The 24,414-nt window shown below is 34.9% G+C and overlaps 1 protein-coding gene across 1 annotated transcript in view; it reads right to left on the bottom strand.

Moving 5' to 3' along the window:
- Positions 1-2,070: 2,070 nt before the first annotated feature.
- Positions 2,071-24,414, bottom strand: part of LOC113080051 (SH3 domain-containing kinase-binding protein 1-like) — a 48,398-nt gene continuing 26,054 nt past the window's right edge. The window contains exons 3-18 of the mRNA XM_026252304.1: positions 17,489-17,612; positions 16,057-16,163; positions 15,817-15,946; positions 14,105-14,298; positions 10,422-10,497; positions 10,200-10,294; positions 9,929-10,030; positions 9,497-9,548; positions 7,766-7,837; positions 7,321-7,480; positions 6,217-6,290; positions 5,862-5,971; positions 4,251-4,400; positions 3,233-3,453; positions 3,050-3,113; positions 2,071-2,176 (exon numbers count right to left, since the gene is read on the bottom strand). Of these exons, the coding sequence (XP_026108089.1) occupies positions 2,138-2,176; positions 3,050-3,113; positions 3,233-3,453; positions 4,251-4,400; positions 5,862-5,971; positions 6,217-6,290; positions 7,321-7,480; positions 7,766-7,837; positions 9,497-9,548; positions 9,929-10,030; positions 10,200-10,294; positions 10,422-10,497; positions 14,105-14,298; positions 15,817-15,946; positions 16,057-16,163; positions 17,489-17,612 (1,770 nt within the window). The 3' untranslated portion in view covers positions 2,071-2,137. The remainder of the gene's footprint in view (positions 2,177-3,049; positions 3,114-3,232; positions 3,454-4,250; positions 4,401-5,861; positions 5,972-6,216; positions 6,291-7,320; positions 7,481-7,765; positions 7,838-9,496; positions 9,549-9,928; positions 10,031-10,199; positions 10,295-10,421; positions 10,498-14,104; positions 14,299-15,816; positions 15,947-16,056; positions 16,164-17,488; positions 17,613-24,414) is intronic.

Below are 24,414 nucleotides of genomic sequence, written 5' to 3'. Positions count from 1 at the left end.
TTGATGATTCAGTGGAGGCTTCTGATATGTTCTGGAAAGGGAAATGAGCTTCTACTAATGTTATTCTCAATTCAGACAGTCAGTAAGGATGATCAACCTTATGAACTAGATGATACTAAGACATGTAGGATAAATAAATAAATATAATTTAAATTATAATTTTAAATGTGTGGTAATAATAATAATGTAATAATAATAATACTATTATTAAGATTGCTACTATTACAACATAATTTAAGACATGTGAGTGTGCTATATATATTATATATATAAATTATATAATTATATAATATATAATTTAATTGGGTAATATTATTATTAAAGGGATAGTTCCCCCAAAAATCTAAATTATGTCATTAATAACTCACCCATATGTCGTTCCAAACCATCTTCGGGAACACAGTTTAAGATATTTTAGATTTAATCCAAGAGCTCTCAGTCCCTCCATTGAAGCTGTGTGTACGGTATACAGTCCATGTCCAGAAAGGTAAGAAAAACATCATTAAAGTAGTCCGTGTGACATCAGAGGATCAGTTAGAATTTTTTGAAGCATCAAAAATACATTTTGGTCCAAAAATAGCAAAAACTTACGACTTTATTCAGCATTGTCTTCTCTTTCGGATCACCAGTAGTTCTTTCAGACAGTTCGATTCAATAAATTGGTTGAAGAAAACGGTTCACCAGTTTCTTTTGCACTCAATGTAATGGCGTCATTGGCAATGATTGCGCTTGATTCAAAGCCTTCGGTTTACCTAGTCTCATAAAATTAGCACAGAATCAGTTCAGAATCAATCACCAAAAGAATCAGTTCAGTTCAGACGCTCTGTGTGTCGGTCTGCTTCACGCTGAAACACACATGCGCAGTATCATCAGCTCCTCGGTTATCGAATCTGACACATCTGACAGAAACGATTCTTGACTCGAGAACGAGTCAATCTTTTGTTTGTTATCTGGCTCGGCTCGGTGTACATCTTCAGTTCTCTCTTCACATCAGTTCAGTCAGTGTACTGTTTGAGTTCATGAATTACTCCGGGATATTGGTTTGTTTGAACTCAGAGGGAGTGTCAGCCACATTAAAAAAGTTAACAGCTTAAGTCATTTGTGGATTAATGCAGAGACGCGAACCGCTTAAAACGATTCAGTTCGATTTGGTGAACTGGTTCAAAAAGATCACGTTACATCTAATGATTGGTTCGCGAACCGGATATCACAAACTGCTTTGTTTTGAACTCTCTCTCACAACAGACACGGAAGAGAAGGCAATGCTGAATAAAGTCGTAGTTTTTGCTATTTTTGGACCAAAATGTATTTTCGATGCTTAAAAAAATTCTAATGTACCCTCTGATGTCACATGGACTACTTTGATGATGTTCATAACCATCTAGAATAAAAAAGAAACATTGGCAACAATTTTTTAAAATCTTTTTTAATAAATTCTGCACACATAATTGCATTTAGTACATTAAAATATAAAAGAATATATAGAAGATTTTAAAGAAATAACTGAGTCAAGAAAACAAAACGTGAGTTTTCTCATTGTCATCACCAACGTAAAAGAAATAGGAAAGACAGAAGAGTTTGGAAAGCTCCAAATAAACAAGGCCTCAATGTGGGGGTTGCTGTGGAGATCACAAGGGGTGTGAAATTAAATGCACCATTGCATATAAAGAAAATAACTGAAGGCCTCCAAGTCAAAAGAAAAGAACTTAAGGTGAACAGTATTTAAGTAAAACGCACTGGTTTCTCCTTCATTTGATGTGTTCTCTGACTAGCGTTCAGAGGCAGTACCAGAGAGGGTGATGACGGGGTAACTGTGTCACAGTTGTGCAGGAGACCAGACAATCCCCATGTGGACCGCTATCACCTGTCTCCAGGTGTGGGTCATCACCACCCTTTAATCACATGACCCACAGTAAGGCCACACCCGGGCAACGGGTCTGCGAGTCAGTGGGCCAGTCTGAGCATAACACGCAAAAAAAGCTACTTAAAAAACGAAAGCAGAAAGAGTACAAGTGAATGGGGGGTAAACAGTTGTTTTCTTTAAGCAATTGTTCTGATACATTGTTGTTCTTTTTTTGGCACAGTCTAATTGGCCTGTGGTGTGGAACCTCAGCCTGACCCTTCACCTCGCTTGAGTTCATTTGGACAGGGATTTCTTAATCTGCTCCACTTCCATCTAAAACAGAGCACAAAACAAAGATACAGCCTGTTAAACATGGTCACGGGAAATAGAAATGAAATAAACCATACTAAACATTACGTATCAGCAGGATTGTTTAATGTTTCGAGAATCAAGAGAACAAGGGCCAGATTCACTCAAGTAATATTTAAAATAACTGTTTTCTGTCATTTATTTCTGTTATAGCAATGCTGAATTTTCAGCATCATTACGCCAGTCTTCAGTGTCACATGATCCTTTAGAAATCAGTTTAATTTGTTGATTTGTTGCTCAAGAAACATTTAGTATTATTATCAATGTTTACAAAATGCTGCATTATTTTTTTGTGAAAACCACGATATGTTTTTTTTCAGTATTCTGTGATGAAGACCAAGCATTTATTTGAAAAAATCAGTAAACAATGTAAAAAAATAAGGTAGGTAAACTTTATAGTTTGATACTTGTAATGTATCTTTACTGAATGAGAGTACTTCAATCTTTTGAATAGTAATCTAAGAATTATATATATATATTTTTAAATATTAACAAAATTGCTCAATTTAAATGGATGGGAATATCTTAATGATATCAATATCTTAACATGAATGAATTACTCAAATTAAATAATAACGTTTAAATAATAAATAAAAATAAGTGTTAAAATTAATAATATTTCATATTATTAATAATATTATTAATAATAAAATATTATTAATAATATATTATTATTATTATTATTATTATTATATTTATAATAATACCTTTTTTTAAATAAAAAATGATAATAATAATAGCAACACATATTTGGCTAGTTAAGATTGTTTTAATCACTATAAAAAGGTGTTGCACCTGTTTAGAGCTATGTTGATGACTAGTACAATGCCTTCTTACCTGCAGTGATATGCGAATCCTCTTCTCTTCATCCAGTTCACTCACCAGCTGTTTGATTTCTTGTCTGAGAAAACAAATTTGAGAATTAACACACATTTCACAGACATCAAGTTCCTTCTAAACTTCCCGCCACTTCTACTTCACTATGTCTTTCATCTAGCCCCCTGTTCCGTCAGTTCATACTTGTGCTGGCTCTTCATGAGCTCCACAGCTCCTTTCAGGTCTCGTAATTGTGCTCTGAGCTCTTCCAGTGTTGGGGAACCCTGTTCGTTCTTCACTCGGGCGTCAACAGAAGGGGAATGGGGCCGCAGACCAGCGCTGCCCTGGTGGAGAGAAGCCCCTCCAGACCCAGATGATGATGGAAGGGCACTGGGCTTAGGGGGCAAAGACGATTTTTCAGGAGCCTGTGGAAAACCCCCATGAGATATCAGAACAAGAGCATATCAATCACATTTATTCTGTTTATCTTCCATTTCAGGCCGTTCCACAGGGCCTCAGTCTCTCTGTGTGTGTGAAGTATTTGGACACTTAAAGGGATAGTTCACCCATAAATTTAAACTCATAACATTATTTACTCATTATCACATCATTCCAAATCTGTTTGAAATTCTTTGTACTGTGAAATACAAAATAATATATTTTGAAGAACTGCTGTCCAATGAAAGACAATGGGGTCCAAAACAAGACAGAGAGCTGTAGGGATTATGTATTTTTAGTAGGCCAAAACCTGAACACTTCTGGTTTTACTGGCCTGAAGTCAGTTGTTTTTTTTGGTTAAATGAGACTACATATGTTGTTGGGAGACATTAAACATCATAATGCCGAACAGGCTAGTTCATGTGCTCAATAGTTGGCTTTTACAGCTTTGTTGTGTTTATAATCATATTCTTAACTCTTGTAACTCAAGGTTTCAGAAGAAAGAATGTCATACAATTCTTTGGAATGACATGAAGGTGAGTAAAACATAACAGAATTTTTTTTTTAGGTAACTATTCCTTTAAGAAACATTTAAAATGTAATAACACTAAATGTATATGTTTAAAAATAAAATGTGACTTAAGTATCCAAAAGTAATACTTTTTTGTGTCACTTTACATAATATGCTTGACTAGGGCACTCCCTTATGGTAGGACAGGGATGTGCATGCAAAAGGAGGGGAGGGTGCCAGGGGGTGGGGTGACTGGGAGGGGGTGGGGCTTACTGTTATGACTGGCACTGCCTTGGGCATCTTCTTGGAGTTTTCAAGACTTTTGGGAGTGAATGAGTCCTGCTCCTCTTTTCCCATCTCCTTGTCTCTCCTCTCCTCCTCTGGAGATGGGGAGTCCAGGAGGTCAGGACTAGAGAGAGAGGACTAAGAAGGAGAGAGATTTTTAAACGATCGTGACCAGATAACCCACAGACAGGTGAAGTGGTGCAAGCCCATGTGACATTCACACATAGCAAAAAGCACAATCATATCTGATGGATTTACATTGAACACCTGAAGGGTCACAGATTTATGAGACACTGTCAGCTGATTGCATCTGACAGGTGTGAAAACAACCAAATGTGATTGACTTGACACTTTAATTGGTTAAAAAATAATAGCAAACAAGCATGTTTAAGTTGTATGGTAGGGTTATTATACAGAAGTAAACATTTGAAGTGGATCAAAAAAGTTCAAAGTTGTCCTTTGTTGACAAGAACAGCAATTGTTTTGGTTTTAGGACAACTTTGATGAAAGGTTTTGATCCACTTCAAATGTTTATTTAAATAAAACAACTGTTGCCAAAGTAATGCTTCTTATTTTCATTTAGTTTAACTTGATGTACTAAAATAGCTAAAATAAATAAATATTAATTCATATTTAAAAGAAATTCATAAATATTCGATATATATGTCTATTTTTAGTAGGGCTGCCCCCTAATAGTTGACAAGAAGAGGCTTGGTTGACCAAAATTTTATTAGTCGCACAAAATAATTTCCACAGAATATGGTGAAGTTGCATGCATTCAGTGACGGTTGGTGTTTGTGTTAATGCAGTACATTGGTCAGGACATCCAAATGTTCAAACTATCATTCATCAACCTCAAATATGGCTTTTCATCTGAAAGATGCATTTAGTTCCAACTTTACATAGCTGCTCATTCTAATGTAAACCTAGAAAAATGTGCGCTATTCAAGTGTCTGTGTGGAGCGTAGTAGCTTAAACAGTTGTGTGCTTTACTTCATGACATATGGCTGCGCCAGTGCATTTACTTGCTCTTAAAATATTCCCCCATTTTTGGTCACAAAGATAAAAGTAATACATCCTTTAAATCTGTAAAGGCTCATTTACAACTTATTTTATGTTTATTTGTGTGCTTTTGTAAAATAAAGCAATCAGGATGCACTTTCAGCCGTCTCAGTCTAAATTGTATCAAAAAATAATAAACCAAAACTCTGTATATAGGCTTCTTGCCTTATAGTCATTAAAATATTATGTAATATGTATTCTATATGAAACCTGCAGACAGGCGCGTCCACTACTACGGAGACATCATTATATCTGCTGGTGCGCTGTGGTAAGCTTTATGTATCCGCTTGAGCGCTTATTAGGCTATGTAGTCAATAAAAGGCTAATTATTATGATTTATATGGTTTATTAATAAACGTCCAACTAATAGTCAACTAATTCTTAAAATTAATGGCTACTAGTCAAGCAGAAAAATCTTTAGTCGAGGGTAGCCACAATTTTTTATATAGACATAAAAAATGAATAAATTTTGCAAAAATATAACAAAATTATAATATTTTCCAAATAAAATTATAAAATAGTATCTGGATTACTCACAGAAGTGAAAACCTGCGATCGTGGCCTTCGGTCTGTTACACGGGGCCGTGACGCGGTCGGGTGGTTCAGCTTCTCTGTGGATGAGATGACGGAGTCGAAGTCTTCTACATCTTCAGCCGAGCGTCACACAATCACAATACACATAAACACACAGGACCACATATATATCACATGCATATGAATCACGAACACAGGAAAAAACGCCAGACTGTAATCACACATCTCCAGAATGGAAGTGAATGAAGTGAGATGGACAGACAGCTGTTGTAATCTGATTAGATATGGATAAATAGAAGCCTTATAAGTAATGACAGGGTTATTGTGGATTGAAATGCAGCTCTGGACAGGGACTCACCAATATCTAAGGATTTGTCTACAGAGCCTCGGTCAGCTGCCACAACACTGCCGTCAGACTTTGGACTGTCACATCTGTACAAAATAGATTTAAACCAGAATGAGCTTTATTAAACCATTAAAATGTTTTGAGAAATAATGTGATAAGAGATGGAGAGGATTTCTAATATGTAGAACTGGAAGTCTGATTCATTCTAGGGATTGGTCATTCTAGGTTTATTCCGAAGGATTCAAATGAATCGACATAAAATGAAATATTTCAATGATTAATTGGAATCACTGCAAATAACTTATTTTGATGGTTCTAAATAAATCAACTGAACAGTTAAACTATTAATTGTTTCACAGAAGTCATTTGGTTCATTTCCAAATGAATCCATTTGCTGCACAGATGCAGGTCGGATGATTCTTAAAGAATCCATTAAAAAAACTAAATGATTCAATGATTCATTTGTCAAAATCAGTTGACAAAACAAAATGATTCACTAAATCTTTGGGATTTACTGCACAGATGATGTTTGGATGGTTCTAAATGAATCCATTCCGAGATGAAATTGTTCTGAGATTCAGGGTAAAATAGGGTGTAATTTTTATGAATTATTTAGTGTACATTTATCTGTTAAAAGTCTGTTATCATTACACTAATTGAGATCAGCTTGCTTTGTGGCTGATAAAATCTGTTCTGTATTCATCTATCAAAAAAGAATGATATCATCTGATACTTTAATAAGGTATCATCATGCATCATGGTTAATTTAATCATGATTTGTTAGTGATTATGTGATCATATTATGAGGTAATTGCTTTCTCTGGTATCTCAATTACCCTGCTATTATTAGACACTTTTAGCTTATGAATAAATGAATCATGGCTGGAAAATGCACTTTTGAAGAAAAACCACTAGGGGTCAGTATAAAGTTTACAATCGCTTGAATCAACCAAAAACACCTCACAAAACATTAAAAATGAAGTAATTCACCATTATTATAGACATTTATAGTTGTATACAATGGGGCTAAGAATCTTGTTACTTTGTGAATGTGTGTGTTCTGTAATCTAGTATTGGTGATGCTGATATATGTGTTTGTTTGAGTGTGAGACTGACGGTATATTGGGCACAGCTGGTCTCTCGGGTCTGTCTGGGCGTTTAGGTGGCAAGGATGACGGTCGATTCACTGAGTTGTTGTTTTTCGGAGGGAGAGGCTTCTTTGGGAGGACAACTGGGAAGGACGGCTTTGCAGTCTCACCCAGCTTCGACTCCTCTCCTACATGCAATCATCATCATCGTTATTAAAGGGCATAAAAAGTCATACAAGTTTGTTTACAGGAAACTAAGAGAGGATTTGTTAAAGCAGAGAGGGAAAATGTAATTGCAGCAATTTTTTTAGTTTACATGAGAGAAACAAGAAGTCTTTGAAAACACACAAGCAGAAACCATTTTAGAGAAGGGAAGCACAGAGCTTTATAGGTTTTGCTGTAATAGAAGGTCAGAGTCACAGAATCAGAGTTGACCAAAGCTGTTTAAAACAGTTGAGAGAGACGTTACCTACCTTTCTCCTCAGCTCTGTGTGGGAGAGATTCAGGCCGCTCTGGTGGAACCTTTTTAGCCTCTGTCTTTTTGTCTGGGGATCAATACACATAATATGAGGGTTCAACGGGGCACAGCTGACTCATTACTTAAGCTTTCAGCTAAAATGACACCGAAAACATGTCAAAATGTATAGGTATGAGACCACACTGAACATATGTAAAACAAACATAATATAAAAATGAAGAAAAATATTCTGCACTGTTCATAGGGCACTAATGAATTGTATTTATCATTTATAATTATTTATTTATTGATCAAGTGGCTCTTAGTACAGATAATCAGGTGTTCTTGCTGATATTTTTGGGATCATCCAAAATCATGCTGGAGAGTATAATCATCAGGTTAAAAAAAAAATATATATGTTTTTTGATACAGCTTGAGATATCCACTGTATCCCACAATGCAATACAGTTTAAAAGAGGTTTAAAAAACTATTATATTATATTATACTTTAAACATGATTACATAACTGTTTTACATGGCTGAGATGGCTGTCAAATTGATTAATTGCAAGCAAATGCATCCAAAAGAAAAGTTTTTGTTTACATAATATATGTGTACTGTGTATATTTATTATGCATAAATAAATACACACATACAGTTTATATTTTGAAAATATTTACGTTTATACATTTATATATTCATATTTTCTATTGTATATAAATATATTTAATATATGAACATAAAATCTTTCTTAAATATATACATGCATTTGTTTGTAATTATATATACATAATAAATATACACAGTACACACTCATATATTATGTAAACAAAAATATTTTGGACGTGATTATTAATTAATCGTTTGAGAGCACTACAATATATATTTCTTACATAAATACATGCACATACATGCATATATTTTTATAATAAAAAATAATATACAAATGAATATATAATGAAATGTATATATTCTTAAATATATGCACTCATGTGTGTGTGTGTATTTGTATATTTAAATATACAGATTACATATGCATATATTATGTGAACACAAACTTATTTTAGATGTTATTAATCGTGATTAATCAATTTGACAGCTCTAGTTAGTGTGCTACAATTCAACTTTTTACTCAAATTGTAATTCTGATAATTTAATTTGTGATGGAAACACAAGTATTTTCATTAGTGGGCTTAATTAAACAATTTATTGCAAACACTGAAATGACATAAACACTCGATTTTAACAATATTAACTCTGATAATGCAAAAAGAATCAAATATCTGTCTGTATGTCTACCACTTTTCAATATACCAGTTTTGGAAATAGAACTACTGACTGATCTCTGCGTTCCCTCTTTGTCTCTCAGTCTCATTTCATGGTACATCAGTACGAAGATTATGTGGGAGGAGTTTCAAAACCTCTGACAGGAAGCTTTGAAGAACTCTTGTCTATTTATATTTTAAGAGATTTTGGGGTTATCTGGTTACACCTACACATATTCACAGAGAATAGATTCCATTAAACAGACAGCTGATAGATTTGTCCTATCATGATAATATTTTTTTTTTTGATCAAATAAATGCAGCTTTAATGAGCATAAGAGACTTCTTTAAAAACATTATAAATCAAACTTTTGAACAGTAGTGTACCTCACCATACAGTAGGTAAACAAATCAGTCAGTCACAGATGGGCATGTAAGCTTACATACTGAGAGGATTTAAAGAAAGAAGAAGAATTTGTTACCTGTGATCTGTTTAGTGGTTGGTGCTGCAGGTGGAGGAGGTTTCTTAGGTCTCTGTAAGCACAGACACAGTTAAAACAAACAGTACACCTATTAAAAGACCCACATGCATTTATTAAAACACAGTTCAACTCACACTAAAACACATACAGTTAACCATACACACTGTCCTATGAAAAACACAATCCCTTCAGGCCAAACTGTACTTAAACATCAAATGACATGCAACTACATCAGGCAAAGGGTGAAGAGGGAGTCAAAGGTACAGGGCAGAGGGAAGCGTGTGTGTGCGTGCGTGTGTGTGTGTGTGTGTGTGTTTGTTTCACCACAGCTCTGCCTTCACTCAGAGACTGAGGCCCACTGTCATAAGGACGGGAGCTCCCCATTGGAAACAGCTGAAGTGTGTCAGCGAGAGACAAACAAGAAGATCTCACCTCTTTTTCTACCTCAGGAATGAATAGCTTCACAAAGTTGTCTGGAAACACTCCCTGTTTGCCGTTTAGCTCTCCAAGCCACCAACCAGCGTCTGCACACTCCTACACAGAGCGAAAACACATTTCATCAGTCTGTTTGTGTTCTAAAAAGCCCAGACGTGATGTGAATGCATAAATGGTAATTAGAATATATTTGATGTATAGTATACTGTAAAGTTATCTGAAGAGGATTTTTGGATCTCACGAGATTTCATTATTTTCTTTCATTCACCTTATTGATGATCGTAACGATGTCTCCTTCTTTGATTGACAGCTCATCTTCGTTCTGAGCTTCGTACGGGAAAATGACTTTGCAAAACTCCTTTGCTGTAATATGATTTTTCAGTCACAATGTCACATCAAGCACCAATTGCTGTATCCGCCTACAATTTGACTACATAAACAATTTAAGCATTTAAATAATCCATAGCTGAGTGTAATCTAATCCTGTTACCTTTGGCCTTACTCTCAGGCTCCGCCTTCATGGTTTCCTGGGGAACAGCTGAAGCGGCTTTCTTCACCATTTGATGCTAAGGAGAAACAAATACTTTGTAAAATACTACAATGATAATTTATAAGCACTACTGTTCAAAAGTTTAGGGTCAGTGAGATAAAAAAATAAAAAAATAATATAAAAAGGTAATATCAAAAAATTGTAAAGTAATATTCTGAAATGCTATTGTAATTTAAAATAACTTAAAATAACTTTCAAATATAATTTATTCCTTAAATGCAAATCTGAATTTTCCGCTCCGTTACTCCAGTCCTCATTGTCACATGATTCATCAGGAATCATTGTAATATGCTGATTTTCTACTTAAAAAACATTTCTTATTATTATTGATGCTGAAAACAGTTGTGCTCCTTCATATTTTTGTAAATACAATAGAGAAGCATTAATTTGAAACAGAAATATTGTGTAAACTTTTGAACAGTAGTTTTAAAAATATAAATATACATTTATATTAGACATTACAGACATACTATTCTACATAATATAAATATACATATACATATATATACATATATATATATATATATATATATATACATATATATATATATATATATATATATATATACATACATATATATACACATATATATATATATATATATATATATATATATATATATATATATATATATATATGTATGTATATTTATATACATATAATTATGTATATATATATATATATATATATATATATATACACACAACAATGTATATATTAATTAATCGTGGTTAATTCAATAGTTATGAAGAAAATGCATTCAAAAGTAGTGTATTGAACACTTTTCTCATTTAAAATTACTGCTATATGAACAAAAATGCAATAACATTTGGTTTGCAAGCACTTTAAACAAAATAGGTACTTTTTTACAAAAAGAAATATTCCTTTTACATAGTAGTAGTAAAAATATTTATTGTAAATCTCAACTTATAAGATTAATGTATTCAAATTAAATATAAAACCAAAGCTATTTGTCACTGTCAGGTCGTTAACGTTTTTATATCAAATATTTTATAGTTTGTCATAGAAAAACAAGTTTTGCTCAGATTTCAGAGTCTCGATCATAACATTATAACAGGCATCTTCAGAGTAGAGACCTGCACTAATGGGGGAACGAACACATCAGAGTATGCTGCAGGACAACTCTTGATAAGTTACCGCGTCCCAAACCAAATAAAATAAACAATGCTCTCCACTGTGATGAACGAGAGCGCTTCTCTGCTATCGGAAACTTCCTATTTCTCACTTATGAAGTCGTGAGAGCTTCATGTGAGCACTGCTGCAGTCTTAGGCCCATCCCAAATGCTCTAATTGGTTGAGACCCGTAATGAGAGCAATCCCAAGCCAGTACTGATCAACAACCCACCCCACCTGTGACCCGTGATTTGTCTGTATGTGTATTCAGAGCCAGTAAGTAACGGACTTTCAAAATAATAAAAGTAATAAAATAAAATAAAAAAACACTGCGTTCAATTAATGCATTAACACGATAACATTTAAAAAATTATAAACATGTAAATATACTAACTCATTTCATATCGATTTAATGCTTTAAAATTAATAATGCTGTCTATAAGTTAATGTCATCAATGAGGGCAACTACAAGTACTGACCCTGGGCTCAGTGAATTCAAACATTGAAAACGCGTGTGAATAGCGTTCTGTCCATTTGGCTCTGTTTATCTGCCCTCTTTCCGGCAGGGGAGCCACAGTCCTTCCACAAACATGGCAGGGAATCAATCCCACCCGACATACAACAAGCTCTTTAACATCCTACGCTCCTCCCAATGTGGCTTTAACACAGACACACACACACACACACATACACATTTGCTGTGTTCGCTGAAGAAAAAAACCTCACCCCTCTCTTCCTCCTTCTCCCTCTCTTCCTTTTCCTCTCATTTAAAGCAGTCACGATGGAGTCGGACTAACAAGCACCATGTGGCAGCCAAATGCTTAAACGCCATAATAAGAACATCATTACAACATCTGGCTGCACTGCTCTTCTCAAAGGCCTCATGACATCTCTGTGAAGACCCTACGATGACTTCCACCCTCAGAACACCCATAATGCTGTGTCTCAAAGCCCAAATTACAGCCACATGAAAGGAAACACATCTCGGTCGTCGTTTAACAGCTCCCTTTCAGCCAGTTTGACATCATTAGCATAGAAAGACGAATGGATAGAGAGGGCGATGCAGATAAAAATAGATCATTTAATATTTACCTTTTTCGCAAAGCGACAAAACAATCCTTCAGAAACGGCTGGTGTTGATACCTACATCTGTGTGCGCAAATCCTGCCTGCAACAGGAACCTCCAACAAGCTTTCAGTTCACTCCCCCTGAGTCATGACAGTCTCTTACAGTCTTACAAGCCCTACTTCTGCTTTAAAACAGCCCTAAAGTCAGGAAACCACTCAGAGAGAGAGAGGAAGAGAGGAGGAGAGGGGTGGATATGGAAAGAGAGCCATGTCAGGGTGTGGTAAATGTGTATATGGGTAAACCTACAGCTTTTAAAGGACATTGGATTTCTATATTGCATTGATCACTTGCCTTGTACATTAGAAAATTGTCTCTTACGTACTATTATCTGTTACCTGTATGCAACAGGTAGAAGAGTTAAGCTAGAATATATTATAATAGATATTCAGAGACGATCTGGAGAGATTTCTTTCTCTTTCGGACTAGACAAAGAGACACAAAGTGCGGAAGATGTCCCATAAACACCTCTTTCATAAAAACTTCCTTTTTAAGTGACCGAGAGTGCCAGATCAGCTATTTGTGTGTCATCTTCCTACTAGTGTTAGGCAAGTTACTCTGAAAATGTAATTAAATGAACTTTTAAAAGAAATCAAGTTACTTTTCTGATTGTTTCTTGTTGTGTTTGTGCAATATACGTATAGCAACTTATTTGTTTTTAGATATTTTATGTTTAGATATTTCTATTTTGCCGGAGTCTCGTGAATCATGTTATTCTCCTGCATCCTGCTCACACACACACACAAATAAGATATTTTGAAGATTGTTGGGTGCTTTTAAAGATTCACAAAAATTGAGGAAATTAGCATGCATAATTAATTATCCCAAATCAAGCGATACAGATAAGTTTAAAGAAATCAGTATCTGATAATGTACCAATTTTGTGCATTCTTAAAGCAAATCACATGCATTTGGTATAAACTATATACTGCAGAAGCTACCTTGCTATTTCACACATAGCCACTGACTTCCTAACCACACTGACTCGCAACTCTGAGCAAGAACTCCAAAAAAGACAAGACACGCACCAAATGCAAAGTTTGCACAATAACACAAACCCAGCATAATCAATAAAATGATGTTTGAAAAAGAAATGAAAGACATAAATTAAATGTGGAGCTAATAATGAGAGCTAACAATGGATAGAGACATGAGGAAATGAGCAAAGGGATGTGTGCCGCTCTCAGTGGGACAGGAAGACGGGAAGGTTTTAATGAACAAGTTACTGTGGGGCCGAAGGCGGAGTAAACGCAGGGGACCAAGATAGAGACGGCCTGACTGTAATTACAAAGTCGTAAAATCCAAGAAACGCACATACAATGTGCTTCATTAAAATACAGAGACTCCGGTAATACAAACTCACCTTTTCTATCTCACTGTCCATGTCCATGGATCGTGGGCGGAGCTTGATGGGCTGGTCTTTGAAGATGTCCCCGAAGCCAAAGCCCCGAACCTTTTTAGGCTGAATCTCAGAGCTGGAGGACACACTGCCAGTATCAGAGCGTAAACTACTGGAGTCGCCGCCATCACTCTCTGAGCCCGTGCTGTCCTTTATACCTGCAGATACAAAAACACGTTTCAAAGGAGGACTTGAGTATTTGCATGCAGCCTTTGCATGCAGCATACTTCACAGCTAAACAGTTAGAGTCCATCTGTCCTTGCCAAGAGTGCTGTGTAGGGCTGTCGCAATAGTAAAAGCTCAGTAGGTCAGTGATAATAAATTGGGACTATTGGCAAATTAATTTTGGCCGTGACACTGAAACTGACTTTGTGGAAAATTTCTGATATTGGTATAATGGGTTCAATGTTACAGCTTAAAAGAATATGGTAATAAATAATAATTTATAAAAAATATATATATAAATAATAACTCTATATCAATATTCACTACTGTTCAAAATTTAAAAAATACTGTTCAAAAAAAAAAAATAATTAAATAATTTTTTATTAAGCAAAGAAGCATTAAAATTATCAAAAGTAACAGTAAAGACATTCATATTGTAAATGTCATTTTGTGTTATTTTTAAATTAATTAATCATTGACTAAAAAAAATCCTTTATGAAAAATGTATTAAAGTTAAAAGATTATTAAACACCATATAATTTTCAACATTACTACAAATAATGATTTATTCAGCTTCAAATCAACATATTAGAATAACTTCTGGGTTTTGCCAGAAATATAAAAAAGTTCTTTTAAATTGTACAATTATTTCACAGTTTACTGTTTTTATTGTATTTTTGATCAAATAAATGCACCCTTTGTGTGCATAAGAGAAATATTTCAAAGACCTAAATTGCCCATACTATTCAACAGCAGTGCAAATAATATTAATTAAAATAAAAGTAAATTTAGGCTAGGGATTGTCCATTTTTTTTTGTCAGCGAAACCCATTTGACTTAAAATACTTAGTTAAGTGCCTCCTGAGAATTTATGTTAATGTTTCAATCATTTAAAAAAACTAATTTGCACGTTCACAGTTCTCTGTTGCCAGTTAAGGGTCACATACCATGCAACTTAACAAGTAAAATAATTTCATATTCTTTTAGCAAGTGTTTTGAATTGAACTGAATTAAACACTTGTAATTGCTTAAAAGCATGGAAGGAAGTGAATGGTTAAAAATGATTGTGACATAACTGGTTAGACGTGGCTATTTATTTCGTACAGTTTATAAGTGTCTGGATGCATTTCTTCCATGTATTAAAAGTGTTTCACCACGCATCCAAATGACTTCATCAGCCGTAGGGAGGAGGTGGAGATTCCTCCACACTTAACCTCATTTCACTCTGTAACATCACAAGTCTCGCAAATTACTGTGGGAGCCGCTTGCCTAATGGTGCGAATCACAATGTCATATGTGACAGGATGAAAAGTTCATGTTTCACCATCTGCCAAATTTCTGCTTTACCGCTTTATCAAGACAATATGTCTTCAATAAAAAGAAAAATGTGCTCCAAAACAAATCCCATCCTATTTTATCTTGGCCTGAATGTCTGGAAATCTTCTCAGGCATGTAGTTAGTAAGACTGGGAAGCAGTTCTAGTGGTCAAGTGAGTATGCAGTGCAGACTGACTGGTCCGTGTGCTGCGTGTGTCGTCCTGTGGGGTCAGATCTTCAGCCTCGGCCAACAGCTCCTTGGTGAAGTTTGAGGGGAACAATCCAGATTTGCCATTGAGAACGCCTTCCCACCATCCCTCCTCCACCTGAGCGAGCAAACACACATTTTGCATTTTAAGCACTAGAAATAAATTAGAGGTTCTCTTTGCAAAAATGAATAATTATAACATGACTAGGATAGTCATGCAGTACTCACCTCTCCCAGAATCTCAATAACATCTCCGATCTTCAGTTCTAGCTCATCTTCATTCTGTGGAGCGTAGCTAAAGGCAGCTTTGCAACGCCTTTTTCTGATTGCCTCACCTGTTTATGTGATATACGTACACATAGATAAATAATCTTTCAAAAGCAATATATCTATCTATCTATCTATCTATCTATCTATCTATCTATCTATCTATCTATCTATCTATCTATCTATCTATCTATCTATCTAAACAACAGAGCAGCACGTTCACGTTCCACCACTAGATGTCGCACTTCTCTTTAGTTTATGCTAACATTAGCTACACATTTTGGTCTAAGACTTCTCACTAAACACACAGACCTCTGTGGCTCATGAAAACAAATAGTCTTTGACTACAGACACCCAAAGTTTCAGTTCTCAAGAGAATGGAGAAACTGGGCAGCCCAGCTCTCGCCGACCATTATTAGTATCTTGATGCCGTAAAAGCAGTGAGAATGCCTAAAGATTTCAATACTTAAAACACTGGAGAGAACCCAATGAGACACACATATTTTGCCTCACATTGTCTTTGAAAGTGAACATCTCTATCTGCAAAACGAATTAAAGTCACATGAACCTACACTAACACTGTTGTCTGAAAATCAGGTGATCTAAATCGAGGGCTGTAAACAGAGCTTGTGCTCCAGAAACTGTTTGAGTATCTGTCCCATTTATTTTTTTGGTTAAACATATCTCTGTGACCTTATTGATTTAGTTAATTAATTGTTTAATAAGGTAATTATTATTTACCGATCATACTGAAAGTCATTATTTCTTTGCGATTACACAATAACACTAAAACTTCAGTCATTTTTATAAGATCAACATAAATGTCCTATTGTCATGTTTTATTATTCTTTAATTGGGAATTTGTATTTAATTTAAATTTGACAACATATTCACGTCAACCCAAACCTGGCCAATTAAGGAGAGTCACACAGCAGCCCCAAAAAGACCATTTGTGACGTTTCTGTAATTATCTGAGGTAGGGAAATTGAATAATGTTTCATTACGTAGCATCACACTCAGGAAGTGGTAAGAGTAAATGGTTTCTGGTCTGAGACTATTACTGTACCTGCTCTCGAAGAGCCAGTCACACACACTCCCACACACACTCCCCTCGTGACCAGTCTGATTAACATATTCTGGATCCGTATGGGTCACTTGGCAAATTTAAGAAGGCTTGAGTGTCTTTACAAGAGTCGTTTTTTGATTTAATTGTCACTCTTTTCATCTGCCAGAAGCAAACCTGAGCCAGATCTCAGTTTAATTGAATCTTCGATCGACGGGAACTTTTACCGCTCCCCTGTGCTGTGAGACATGAGGGGATGTTTGTGTGTGTGTTTTATGCTGAATAAGCACTGGACTACTTTTCGGATCAGGAACAGATCAGATACTCTACCTTTCTTGGCGGGTCTGAGGCTGGGTTCTGATTTCGGGCTGGCGCTGCCATTGGACAAGTCTGATTTTGATCCGGCCAAGCTGGACTCCTTCCTCACCTCTTTTTTCGAGTCTTTCTTTATCTCCTAAAAATAGAAAAGGGGGATTTAATGCACAGATACTCTAGAGGGAGCTCAAGTCCATTCTCATCCACTGAGTGTGTGTAAAACAGAGACAGACAGACAGAGAGGCGTGATGTAGGCCTCCGTGCAGCAAAGCAGAGAGGAGCTCATTTCCTGGATGGGCGTACAGTGACTCAGAATCAACCTCCAACACACACACACACACACACACACACACAGCTTTAAAACACTTCTCCATCTGTTTGTCCGTCTGTTAGCAGAAGTAGCCGTCTGTACTGCACTTCTCTCTCCCTCCACTAGAGCTGTTAAGGTTGTTTAAATATGGCTGGTGATTAACTATAAAACAAATAATTCTGATTAATAATTTAATTGTCTATTTTGCCCATGTCTGTTTAATACACATGAAGTAGTCCACATTGAACTTAAAAACCTAAACGGCTCTTTAAATATAACATAATTCTATTAATACTGAATATGAACAAAAATATATTAACATTTTAAATAATAATAGTAATAACATCAATAACAAAAATATTAAACTTTTTTACGATATTTTAAATATAAGGTATATTTTAAATAGAATGTTAATTCTATTTATATTACATGAATCATAAAATATTATATAATAAAATATTATAATATTTTTCTATTATTTGCATAATAGTAATAGGCAACAATGTCTTGGAGGAAATTCAGCACTTTTACAAAGCATTTACAGTAAGGCAATCTGGTTAAACCCTTTAGAGGTGGTTGACCTAGTTGATTTTTTATATACTCCTCATACCAAATCTGCGATAATGCACTCATTTTTTTCTTGACTTGGTAACCCGTAATGGTCAAAGGGGTAAATAATTATGCAGAAGTGAATTACAAATGAATTGCATTGCATTTTAATAAACAATATATATGCAAATCACACTGTGGACAGCAAACTGACCATGCATTGTCTAATATGGTCTGGGGTTGTTTGGAGAGCTCATGTAATATAATAAGCTATAATGATATTTTCAGTGTGCAATGATCGCTCATTCTCTCATTCTGTTCATAGCTTGAATTTAAGGTATCTGTCTTTAAGATGTGTGCAAAGGTTAAGAGAACTGCAGAGATCTCGAGCATCTCTTGGCTCACATAGAGCTGTCATCCTTTCTCAATTTCCTGCATGTTATCTTTCTCTGCTCTCGCTGCGAGTTCTTTCTGCATGCTTCACGCACTCACTCACTCTGACATAGTTATTTATTTAGAGGAATAAGAACAGACTATCTGCTTTCTGGATGCTTCATACTTGCAGATCAAGTTGTCAGTCTGCAGGTGGACGATATTTAAAACCGCAACATACATCTCAGCTGCATTTTCAAGAGCACAGCTTAAATATTTTCAATCTGACTCATGTCTACATTCAGCTTTAGCCCTTATTAAAGACACTATATGATGGTTAAATATATGCAATTCTTATCCTGTGATGACATGCTTCAGGACATGAAACGGGAAGTTGAGGCAGTACATATTCAAAGGCTTGTCTTTTATTTTAAATAGTTTCATTTGTCCAAAAATACATTAGAGAAAGGGCATTTTCATTTTCAATTTTACAAAAGCGGACTTTGATTTTTAAAATTAAAATAAGGTCTATGGTTAACATATGGTCCATTTCTTATTAATTTTAAATATTTAAAAGCTATAAGTGAATTTTTCAACATTTAGGAGTGCATAAAAACAAAAATGGCTTTAAAGCTATTAGATATCGACAAGACAGTATACATCTCTAATTTTGGATTCACATGTTTTTTTATGAAAAAACATCCAGTCTTCACATATCCTTCAGAAAAGCCTCTCCCAAGCTTTCGAAATGAGTTAAAAACCTCATTAACATTCAACAAAAACACACACAAAAAATGTGATTTTATTTTCTGTGCAGAAATATAACATTGAAAAGTTATAAGCCAGGGAATGAAATAAGGTTACAGCAGTTAGCTTTCTTTTTGTCGACTGCTTGAGTGTGTGAGAGAGAGATAAACTGAAGGAGAACGAGCGAGAGAGCAGTGAACAGTCTAGGCGTGAAACAAGAATGTAGCAGTGAAAATGTGTGCATTCAGAAAGGATATTCAAGCAGAATAATTGTGTGATTCATCATGCATTTAACATCCGTTCAGCAGACCAATCACATGCACAAGAACTTTAATACAGACTGCAAGATTCTCCTGACATTGGCAATTTGATGTCAATGTTTTGTATAGTGAAGAAGTCATTAACAGGGATACACATATGTTTTTCAGTCTGGTTCTAATGAAAGCATCTGGAGATTTGTTTTGGTGCTCACACTGCACAGTTTTATCTAATTTTTTTATAATTTTTAAACCTAGAATCAACTTAAAATCAATTTTTTTTTTTATATTGGGTTTTTATATCGGGTTTCCGGCAAGTATGACATGCACTGCTGGTTTCAGCACTGTCAAGTGAAGCGTGTCAGTGAATGAAATGTCAAAGTTTTGCATTGAAACCAGCAAGGTATGCCTTAGATATATGGCTTCAGTTCTAATAGAAATATTAGACAATATTACAGTTAGTCGATCTAAAAAAGTGATTGCCAAATCACACCAAAACCAGGTCAGTATATAAATAAGCAGTCCGAACTTATTTACACCGTGAATTGTTTTATTTTGACCATGAATGTGCACCCGTGCAGCACTTATGTGCATCCCTGATTATTGAGGTATTTGCTCATCTACACCTAAATATGACACTTAATATAAGCAATTTTGGCCAGGTTTCTTGGAAGAGAAACAACAAACATTGCAATGCATATACTGTGCTGCTAAAAGCTAATTTTGCTGACATTTATAAATACACTGGTATATGTTTTGGAATTAGTGTTAAAGTCAGAGCAAGATAAGAAAAAGAAAATGCTAAACAAGCACACGGTGTGACTTAAAGCCTAGCTTAACTCAGCTAAAAAGAAGCTGTTTTTGCCTGGAAATATAGGAAATATAAGTAAGAGAGAATGCTACTGAGAGGTAAAACCAATATATATACACACAAGCACACACATTTGCAGAGAAGCCGAGAGATAACCAGATAGACTAAAAAGGAAAGAGCCCTCAATAGCAAATAAGAGTTGACCTTGAGCAGAATATCCCACACTGGATCCCATCAATGTCTGTATTGTGTTGCTTGCTGTGTGTGTGTGTGTGTGTTTGTGTGTGTGTGGGTGTGTGAACACATTTGTGTGTATCCCAGAAACATTCTTTCCAAGAAAAAACCCTGAAAACTAAATTCCATTCACTCTGCCATAACTGCCTTATCAAGTTATTTATGATGAAAACAGCACACAGCAACCGACCTGCTAAAAAGATCAGAAGAACTTCATGCTAGCTCAAGCTGGTTTATGATGGTTCATGCTGGTTTGGTGGACCAGAAAATAGATTTAACTGAACATTTAATTGAATGTGTCCATGCATGTCAACATCAATCCCAATGAGCACAAAAAGAAGCTGAATGCAATAATTTCAGTAAAAATTCTGTCAAAAACAAAGTAAAGTTATTACAGAGGATTTTACTGTTTAGAGAAGGAAGTATGTGTGTGTGTGTGTGTGTTGCAGAACTGTCTGTGTATAGTCTGTGTACTTTTGCATCCATTCCTTTTTCTTTTTTTAAATCAGAAATTAAATCGGGAAGATGTGGTTTCTACTTTAATGGTTTTAACACCGATGAACAGAATGGGCAAATGCAAAAACACATTTTCAAAATAAAAAATTCTTAGTGTATTATTATTTTTAAAATGTTTATATTATTTTTATATGTATACATTCTGTTATTTTCCTTAATGGTTCTAACACTTTATAAGCAGATACAAACTAATTTTCCTTATATAAAATTATTATTTCATTCAAAAATAAAATTATACACAAATTAATTTTTTATATAAAGTGTTTTTTTTTTTTTTTGCAACACTATAAATCACCATCTGGTCGATTCCCTATTTTATTTCAAAACTTTTTTTGGTTGGTCCGATCGATTGTGCAATCGATTTTCGAACTACATGGTGACAGCCCTAGCATAGACTGACTTGAGTATCAAAGGAGTCTATATCTTTATAATTTTGCACACCTAAAAAAAGATGCAAGACATTTTGACTATGCATTTAATTTTTGACATGTAATTAGCTGTTCCTGTACCTGAAAAGGATACTTTTTTACCCTAAACTTACCATTTGTAAACAATATATATTTATATACATATAAATTATGTTTGTAGCACTCAAAAACACTGTGCTGGATGCCAAATTCCTGTTTCTTGTCTGATTCCATACTGTCCAATATGAATGAAGACAAAAACAACATCCAAAATGATCTTGACTGTAATTTTATCAGTCTGTTATGCATTTTATATCGTTTTGCAATGAGAAAATTAAGTTTATAAATAGGTTATGCACTTAAAATCTATAGCATGACTTTGCACTAAAATTGCAAACAATGAAAATTGCATGCAAAACAAATTTACACAGCTATATTTACAACATTTTCACAGTTTATATTTACAACATTACAACAGCTATTTTTTGCACTCACTGTTTAGCACACATTATTATATAATTGAATCTGACACTCTTTGAAGAACATTGGAAAATGATTTGATTTTCAAAATAGTTGCAGGCCATTAACTATACTGTTTATTAGTGTGCTAAGTTCTCTGTCACTGTTAGCAGAGTGACAGTCCTATTGATTGAGGTCATCTCCAGACTCCACATCTCACTAAGTCCTACTGTGTGCTTGGGATCGGCCCGTGCCAGCCATCAGCATGGAGCTGATGAACTCTGAAAACATCTGAATACATCACAGTGTTTAGAAGCAAGCCTTATTGTAACTATTGTTCTCCGTGTAGAGTACTATCACTGATAAAAGCGCAGTAATCAGTCCTGAATAATGTTTTTGTAGTAGTTGTAGCTCCTCTCTGAAAGGATGAATGGACTTTAACCAATGATTCAAACCACACTTAGTTTCAGTTAGAGAGTGGTAAACAAGTTACAACAAGGTAGATGTAGCTCCATCATCACCAATGTAATTAAAGCATAGATGGTGTAGCATATGTGTAATGGTCTACCTGTATACCTTATGCTGTCACTGCCATGAAAATGTATTAGAGCCAGGCCCCTAGGGGCCAAAGTACAGCTGGAGATCACATAGGAGCGCCAACATTGAAACTTGAGCAAGAACAATGGTGAGGATCATACAGACACAAAAACACATATATTGGATCAGTAAACAGTATATTGGATCTGGGAGGCTCTTAAAGTAACAGCAGTCTAAGGGCCCTATAATACACTGGTGCAATGTGACGCAAGGTACAGCGCAATTGTGTTTGCTAATTCCAGTCCGACACCACGTCATTTATTTGGCAAATGCATTTGTGCTCATTTGTGCACCCATGGGTGTGCTGGTCTAAAAAAGAGGTGTGTTCAGGCGCATTGTTATTTTAAGGAGCTGAATATAGACTGCGCCATGGACCAACTCAAACCTGGTCTAAAGTCTGGCGCAATGTTTTTTCTTTGTCATTTAAAGAGCGTGTTAGTATAGGCGGGTCCGCAACGCACGTACACGCTGCTATTTTTTTAAATAATGGCATCAGCCTATACGTTTTTCTGCTTGGCCGATGAATTTGAGGCGGGACTTTTATTTTGACGCTGCTGAGAGTGGCAGTGCCTGAGCACACACAGTGCTAACACTCTTCCACTGTTCATCGACGTCATTAACAGTTTTTTCTAATACGGATAGAAGTCTGTCTAAAAATCAGATAGAACGATTAAACAAAGGAATTATTGTATATAGAAAGTATTATAACGATTGCTTTTATATTAGACCATTTAGTAATAGAAAGGCAAACATTATGCTACTTTCTTATTTGCTGTCAACATTAAGCAAATACGCATTTATATAATTTAAAAAGATCTTTGAATGACTAATGGACATTTAATTTCACAAACCTTGCAAACTGAATCCAGCTGTGAGATCTTGTGAAGTGTGTATGTGAATCCAGCATGATCATGTGTTCTCTGTGTGATGGTCGGTCCTTGTGAATTGAATGCTTTAAACTGTAAACTGATTGATTTCAGATTATGCTGTGCTTTATGCATTTGCCCACTGTAATATTCATGTCATTTTCAATGTGTGCTGTATGTAAAATGAGGGTTACCCTGGCTTTATTTGAAAAATATGATTTCCAGTGCACATAAACTTCCCAGAATACTGAGTCCCCTGTTACAGTGTTTACTTTCTTTTTAATTTTATTTGTATTAAAAATTGTATTTTGTGAAAATACTGTCATCTAAATTATAAGCATGTTTCTTTTACACATTTATTTTTTGATCCTTTGTCAAATTATTTCAAATTTCTTAAATATCAATAATAACAATAATTTAAAAAAAATCATGTCGGCCCCCCAGCTTTCCAAGATCGGCATTGGCATCAACTGTCAAAAAACACATATCGGTCGACTACTAGATAGTATTAGTTTTTTTTATTATTATTAGTGACAATAAATATACAATTTCTATGGTATCAAAGTTTTTTTTATATCATAAAGACTATATTTAATCAGAAATCACTATATTGTGATATATTTTGTTGCCGTGAAATAAAATTACTTCTATTACTTTAAATTTTTTTTTCAACCAGATCACAGTTGTTTTTAAATCGAAAATAATAAGAAATGTTTCTTAAGCAGCAAATCAGCACATTAGAACGATTTCTGAAGGATCATGTGACACTGAAAACTGGAGTAATGACCGAAAAACTGAAAATGAATGATAACTGAC

This window comes from Carassius auratus, unplaced genomic scaffold, assembly GCF_003368295.1.
Source record: "Carassius auratus strain Wakin unplaced genomic scaffold, ASM336829v1 scaf_tig00030185, whole genome shotgun sequence".
NCBI lineage: Eukaryota > Metazoa > Chordata > Actinopteri > Cypriniformes > Cyprinidae > Carassius > Carassius auratus.
The sequence above is the reverse complement of the archived record's forward strand: the minus strand, read 5'-3'. Positions and strand labels throughout refer to the sequence as shown.